General features: G+C 40.1%; 1 protein-coding gene across 1 annotated transcript in view; it reads right to left on the bottom strand.

The window, feature by feature from the left end:
- Window positions 1-7,459, bottom strand: part of LOC124697019 (cytochrome P450 71A1-like) — a 23,889-nt gene extending 16,430 nt beyond the window's left edge. The window contains exon 1 of the mRNA XM_047229664.1: window positions 7,180-7,459. Within this exon, the coding sequence (XP_047085620.1) occupies window positions 7,180-7,459 (280 nt within the window). The remainder of the gene's footprint in view (window positions 1-7,179) is intronic.
- Window positions 7,460-8,136: the final 677 nt, after the last annotated feature.

Here is an 8,136-nt window from a genome sequence, read left to right as displayed (position 1 = left end):
TCATGCATCCAAAATACTTGAGCCAACCACTATGCCATTTGTGTCCACCATACCTACCTATACTACATGGTATTTTCCCGCCATTCCAAAGTAAATTGCTTGAGTGCTACCTTTAAAATTCCATCATTCACCTTTGCAATATATAGCTCATGGGACAAATAGCTTAAAAACTATTGTGGTATTGAATATGTAATTATGCACTTTATCTCTTATTGTTGTTTGTTGTGCGATAACCATGTTTACTGGGGAACGCCATCAACTCATTGTTGAATTTCATGTGAGTTGCTATGCATGTTCGTCTTGTCCGAAGTAAGGGCGATCTACACTGAGTTGAATGGTTTGAGCATGCATATTGTGAGAGAAGAACATTGGGCCGCTAACTAAAGCCATGATTCATGGTGGAAGTTTCAGCTTTGGACAAATATCCTCAAATCTCTAATGAGAAAAGAATTAATTGTTGTCAAATGCTTAAAGCATTAAAAGAGGAGTCCATTATCCGTTGTCTATGTTGTCCCGGTATGGATGTCTAAGTTGAGAATAATCAAAAGCGAGAAATCCAAATGCGAGCTTTCTCCTTAGACCTTTGTACAGGCGGCATAGAGGTACCCCTTTGTGAAACTTGGTTAAAGCATATGTATTGCGGTGATAATCCAGGTAGTCCAAGCTAATTAGGACAAGGTGCGAGCACTATTAGTACACTATGCATGAGGCTTGCAACTTATAAGATATAATTTACATGATGCATATGCTTTATTACTACCGTTGACAAAATTGTTTCATGTTTTCAAAATCAAAGCTCTAGCACAAATATAGCAATCGATGCTTTTCCTCTATGAGGACCATTCTTTTACTTTCAATGTTGAGTCAGCTCACCTATTTCTCTCCACCTCAAGAAGCAAACACTTGTGTGAACTGTGCATTGATTCCTACATACTTGCTTATTGCACTTATTATATTACTCTATGTTGACAATATCCATGAGATATACATGTTACAAGTTGAAAGCAACCGCTGAAACTTAATCTTCTTTTGTGTTGCTTCAATACCTTTACTTTGAATTATTGCTTTATGAGTTAACTCTTATGCAAGACTTATTGATGCTTGTCTTGAAGTGCTATTCATGAAAAGTCTTTGCTTTATGATTCACTTGTTTACTCATGTCATACACATTGTTTTGATCGCCGCATTCTCTACATATGCTTTACAAATAGTATGATCAATATTATGATGGCATGTCACTCCAGAAATTATCTTTGTTATCGTTTTACCTCGCTCGGACGAGCGTAACTAAGCTTGGGGATGCCGATACGTCTCCAACGTATCGATAATTTCTTGTGTTCCATGCCACATTATTGATGTTATCTACATGTTTTATGCACACTTTATGTCATATTCGTGCATTTTCCGGAACTAACCTATTAACAAGATGCCGAAGTGCCGCTTGCTGTTTTCTCGCTGTTTTTGGTTTCAGTAAATCCTAGTAAAGAAATATTCTCGAATTGGACGAAATAAAAGCCCATGAGGCCTATTTTCTCACGAAGCTTCCGAAGTCCGAAGACGAGACGAAGAGGGCCACGGGGTGGCCAGACCCTAGGGCGGCGCGGCCCCACCCTTGGCCGCGCCGCCCTGTGGTGTGGGCCCCCGTGCCGCCTCTCGACTTGCCCTTCCGCCTACTTAAAGCCTCCGTGACGAAACCCCCAGCACCGAGAGCCACGATACGGAAAACATTACCGAGACGCTCGCCGCCGCCGATCCCATCTCGGGGATCCCGGAGATCGCTCCCGCACTCCCGCCGGAGAGGGGAATCATCTCCCTGAGGACTCTACACCGCCATGGTCGCCTCCGGAGTGATGAGTGAGTAGTCTACCCCCGGACTATGGGTCCATAGCAGTAGCTAGATGGTTGTCTTCTCCCATTGTGCTATCATTGTCTGGATCTTGTGAGCTGCCTATCATGATCAAGATCATCTATATGTAATTCTATATGTTGCGTTTGTTGGGATCCGATGAATAGAGAATACTTGTTATGTTGATTATCAAAGTTATGCTTATGTGTTGTTTATGATCTTGCATGCTCTCCGTTACTAGTAGAGGCTCTGGCCAAGTATTTGCTTTTAACTCCAAGAGGGAGTACTTATGCTCGATAGTGGGTTCATGCCTGCATTGACACCTGGGACAAAGGATGTAAAGTTCTAAGGTTGTGTTGTGCCGTTGCCACTAGGGATAAAACATTGATGCTATGTCTAAGGATGTAGTTGTTGATTACATTACGCACCATACTTAATGCAATTGTCTCGTTGCTTTGCAACTTAATACCGGAGGGGGTTCGGATGATAACCCGAAGGTGGACTTTTTAGGCATAGATGCAGCTTGGATGGCGGTCTATGTACTTTGTCGTAATGCCCAATTAAATCTCACTATACTCATCATGATATGTATGTGCATTGTCATGCTCTCTTTATTTGTCAATTGCCCAACTGTAATTTGTTCACCCAACATGCTGTTCGTCTTATGGGAGAGACACCTCTAGTGAACTCGTGGACCCCGGTCCAATTCTCTTTACCGAAATACAATCCATCGCAATACTTGTTTTTACTGTTTTCTCTCGCAAACAATCATCTTCCACACAATACGGTTAATCCTTTGTTACAGAAGCCAGTGAGATTGACAACCTCACTGCTTCGTTGGGGCAAAGTAGCTTTGGTTGTGTTGTGCAGTGTTCCACGTTGGCGCCGAATCTCCGGTGTTGCGCCGCACTACATCCCGCCGCCATCAACCTTCAACGTGCTTCTTGGCTCCTCCTGGTTCGATAAACCTTGGTTTCTTTCCGAGGGAAAACTTGCCGTCGTGCGCATCATACCTTCCTCTTGGGGTTGCCCAACGAACGTGTGAAATACACGCCATCAAGCACAAAGCTGAATCTTATTGGATTTTATTGGATTTTCATTGTTTGACTAGATCCATACATGAAGTCCGACTTTGATATGCAAGTGCATGTTGCAATATCAAGTTCTTACTTGATGCTAAAGATCTAGAGGGTAATGATATTCGTGTGAGGAAGTGACGAATTCTGAAGATTTTGAAGACACGAGGAAAGTTCATCAGAGAAAGGAAGTAAAGTTGTGGGAAGCAACCACAAAAATCTGAAGGAAGTATCAACCAAAACTCATGCTTAGCCTCAACAGAGGAGTACTTTAGTACATAAGAAGCATGAAGGTGAGAAATATGATGACTGTGGAGTAGTAGAAGTAGAACCATAGTCATTATGGAAAAGGGAATGCATGGGAAATCACTTAGGATACTATATTCATAGTGTTAACTAGTGGTTTTCTTGCTAAATAAACCCTCGAATGAAGGAAGGTGATATATGAAATCATAGCAGACATAAGAAGACCATAGTCGATATCGGAAGACCACAATTGGTATAACATCAATACTGCGAGATAAAGTAGAAGATGTCACGTCCGATTGATCGAACCTATAATAGAATCCATTTTTAGATATCAAATAGCCACGGTTGGTATAATAAACACAACTGGTATCGTTGGTATTACAAATAGTCCACGATTTAATTAGTTGTAACAAAAGTTTGTGAACAAATAAAAGTCTTGTCACCCAAATAGCTAGATCTATAATCATTTAGTTGAAGGATTCACATTGGATGTCCACAATTGAGTGGATACACCACAAAGATTCTTCGCAAAACCTTAGAGGAATAATAATCATAAACAAGACCTATACCAATATTCTAATCATTAGTCCAATAGTTGGAAGAAAAGAAGTTGAAGGCCATAAGAAAACTCTAAGGGGTAGAGTAAAGATTGAGTTGGATGTACAAGTAACTCAATACTTTAAAGCAAGATAGAAGAAGAAGGTCTCGAACTGAGAGGAAGTTCGATCTTATTTTCATAAGATTGTTGAACAAAACCTTTAGAGGGAGGTCAGACCAGAAGCCGAGGTTCATACCTCGAGGAAGTAAGAAGTGGACTATAACTTGAGAAAGTGAGTAAAATTTACTCAGAAGTACGGAAGCTCAAGTAAGCTAAGTATAATGAAGTTGGAAAAGGAAATACCATAGACCAATAAAGCCCAAGAGGGTCAAAGAATGAAGTAGATTGACCATACCAAAAATAAAGTCTATTTGAAAGATTCCTTTCATGGAACCTAAATAACCCTAAATAGATATAGGTATCAACTATAAACCATGATTGGATGGACGAAATAAGTCTAATCCATTCTTAGAGGAATAAACCATCATGATCATTTCCATGTTAAATACCTTACTTAGTACCATTATTGCAGTTTTGGTACTAAGGGAAAACAAAGACCTATTTTATCAAATAGGAGAATGTTATCCAATTAGTCTTCAGTCAAGACTAGCGACACTGTAAGAAGTCTCAATCATTGAATCTTCAATGAGAAAGGAAACAAGCTTATAGAGTTGGAAGAAACCAATGAATCAAAGTAAGAACCATGGTTCAGTAGACAAACCCTAATGGATTCCAGGGAAGAATCGGACAAAGGATATATTCAATTATATCCAAGTGAGATCACCAAGGAGTTTGAGAAAAGATGTAGTTCGTACAAGACGGATCCACACTCCGAAACGTGAGAGATATCAAACTTCGAGGACGAAGTTTAGTTTAAGGGGTAGAGACTCGTAATATCCCGGTAATGGGGTTACAAAAATAGAGGAAACAGATGTGTGCATTGCATTCATGCATAGAAAATCTGGGGAATTTTCGCGCTTTAAAGTAAAACAGATCACGATGAATCGAAGTTTCACTTGACCTTGGTGGAATTGAAGTAGCTCATCAAGTCAAGTGCTATAAACCTCAATGTGACTTTGCTAAAACCTTGTTTTAGGTAGAGATGATTTGATCTAAGGGGTTAGATCAAATGGAATTAAAACTAACACAACAACACTTTACTCAATGATTAATTGCTTGATCTTATAACATATCATAATATGGTAATCCTTACCATAACATATGAACTTACATCTATTTGCAAATCAAGTAACAATAAAATGGAGAAACCATTCTTGACTTATCTTTTCCATGTCTTAAACCAATCCATGATTCTACCATGAATATCATGGTAATCATTCCACCTCACTCTTGGATTCATGACAAGGAGATCAACTCTAGAAATATATATCCTTCTCTATTCCAAATAGTTTTACATCAAATCTAGAGAGGTGAGAGTTTTATGTTATTTGTTAGAGAAGCAAAGATAAACCTTAAGCTAAAACTTGGATATACATTCATGTAATCAAATAATCATCTTTAAGAGGAACCCTAAGATATTATTCAAGACAGTCCCAAATGAGAGAGACCATTCATACTAATCCTAGCTTTATCTATTTAAGAATATAAGACAACCTTTGAACTAAAGTATTAGGTTGTAAACCATTTCCCTTGGAGTGGTGAGATAATCTAATACCACATGGAATAATACCATACCCATGAGTTGATGAAATAGGGAGGAGACTAATCCAACTAAGATAGTCAGGTGGAATATTAGACTTGATATTTATTGAGATATGGTGAATACACCATAAACCCTAGAAGAACTATTCCTATATGAGAGAACTCAAGTTATGGTGTTACACTCAAGTTAATGAGGCAACACTTGGACTTGGGAAAGAGAACCATCCATATACCCAGATGATTATATCATCATTCCCTGGAAAGAACCCTAAGAATTATCTCAGGCAATCTCCTGGGATATAAACTATAGAGGCCACCATAATAGCTCATCTTAGAAAATTAAAATAGAAGTGTTATACCTTAACTCATCAATACAATACTTGATCATGGAACTGAGAAACCTAATTAATGAGAGATACCTTAGGAAGCCAAACCCTGATCATTATAAATTGAATGATGATCATAAACCCTAAGAACTTGAGATCGAGAGATTAAGAACAAGTTGATAATGCCCAATCCATGATCATGCTCTTGAGAAATGTGAGGATAAGTTAAATCCTAATAGGATAAGCAGATATCAGTCATCACATGAAAGTATAGGGAGGTAACAAGTAAGCAACCCTAGGCTTATATCCTAACCTTAACTTGTGAAACACTTGGTGATCATAAGTGGAATCTTACCACATCTATATTTCATAAATTAAAGAACCTAAGCAAACCTTAGAGTCAAACTCCATACTCTATATGGTGAGAAACCATACAAACAATATAACCAAAGTTAACTATAAAAAGAACCATAGCCACTTTAATCATTTAAATAATGGATTAGGATAACAGTAGAAGACCATTGGAATCAGATAAAACCAATTCTCAAGTCCATAGTAATTGAAGGAGCACATGAACTATTAAGCAAGTAACCATTTTATCATGTATAGATGAGGGTAAACCCTAGCATGCAACATGGTGTCACCTCATCTCACAACCTAGAATTAAACCTCAACCCTAGTTATGTATCACTATGGTGATCATAATATAAACCTAGGCCATGACTATGATTCAAACCACATGCCATTATGGGAATATAATTAGGACCCCATAATTGTTCATTTGCTAAGATCCATGCTTCCCTAATTAAACCTAAGAAACATCTAGTGTTTGTACTCACAATTAAAACCCATGTGTGGTGAATAACTACTCATACCAACCACTGATCTATAAGACCCAACCTTGAGGAGAGTAATATTTACTCTAGGAATTTCAAAGGATTATGAAACCATAACACTAATGTTAGCTTTAATATGGGTTATCATCAAACCTACAAAACCTTAATAAAATGTTACTCACATAAAAGATTGTGCTAATGATTAATTCCTCAAATGGAAACCAAGACATAATAATCATATCTGGAAAACCTTGAAATGAAAGTATCAACTCTCATATTCTTAAAGAGAATTGCTTGCATAATAAAAAAATGAATTAAAGTAAAAAGTTTATGTTTAGATATTATTTAGAATAAGATCACAAATATGCAAATAATCTAATATAAGATATGAATTCAATTAAAATAGTGAAACAATAGTCGGTATCCTAAATCTTGAATGGATTAGCATAGTTACAAATATCTGCAAATAGAATTGAATTCAAATATGAGTTAAAATGGAAAATATACAATATGAGAAATAAATAAAACAGAAAATAGAAAATTTACAAAACAGAAAAATGGAAAAGAGAAATAGAGAGAGGCTTACCAGACCTCAACTGGCCACCGCAGCCCACCACCACAGCCCAGTAGAAGTCCACTAACGGCCCAAACCACGGCCTGGCCCAGCCACTTACCTCTTCGCAACAGATAAGAGCGTAGACGACGAAATCGTCTTCGTCTCCGTCTTCCTCGGCGCGGGCATGCTCGACAGCTCGACGCCGACAGAGCTCCACGTCCCGGCCGCCGTTGTTGACCTGGGCGACGGACGACGAACGCGGGAGCCCTATAAATACTCGGCCGAAGCCCTCCTCGCTCCTGTTCGTCATTTTCCCCAATTTAGCAAACCCTAGCTCGCCCGGCCATCTTCCTCGTCGCCGTTTGACGCCCTCCCACGCCTCGCCGTGGACGTCATCTTCACCGCCATCCTCGACTTGCTATCCCCTGCAGGAGGAATCGAGCCGCCACGCTCGGAATCATCCGATTCGAGCTCGCCTTGGCTCGCAGATGGTCCGGCCACCGTGACCATTACGTCGCCGTCCGGCCACCTCCGGCCTCGCCGACACGCCCATCGTGTTCACGGTGAGCCCGCGCATCTCGTAAGCTTCCTATCGCATCAGATCATCGCCAGTAGCCTCCTAGCAGCACATGCCCATGATCGCCGCTGCTCGGCCTCGCCGGCGATCGTGCTCCGGTGACTCAATCGGGGCGGCGCCACCACCTGTAGACTCCCCACGTTGCGTAGAATCGCACCAGCATCATCGCGCGCTCGCAGGTAGCCGGAACCTCGCCGCCGTTGCCAAATCCCGCCGGCCACCGTGCCCCAGTCACTTTTTCCCCCCAATTTTGACATAGTCAATGCCTACGTGGCCACCACCGTGGCTAATGGCCCACCAGTCATTGGCTGGGGGTACATTCTGCCCGGGTGAATTTAGCCCAATCGTTTTAAATTTCTAAATTTCATTAATAGCTGAAACTTTGACAAATTGTACAAAATTAAATATAG

The sequence above is a fragment of the Lolium rigidum genome, chromosome 3, assembly GCF_022539505.1.
Source record: "Lolium rigidum isolate FL_2022 chromosome 3, APGP_CSIRO_Lrig_0.1, whole genome shotgun sequence".
NCBI lineage: Eukaryota > Viridiplantae > Streptophyta > Magnoliopsida > Poales > Poaceae > Lolium > Lolium rigidum.
Note: the sequence above shows the minus strand (reverse complement) of the source record. Positions and strands in the feature narration are given on the sequence as shown.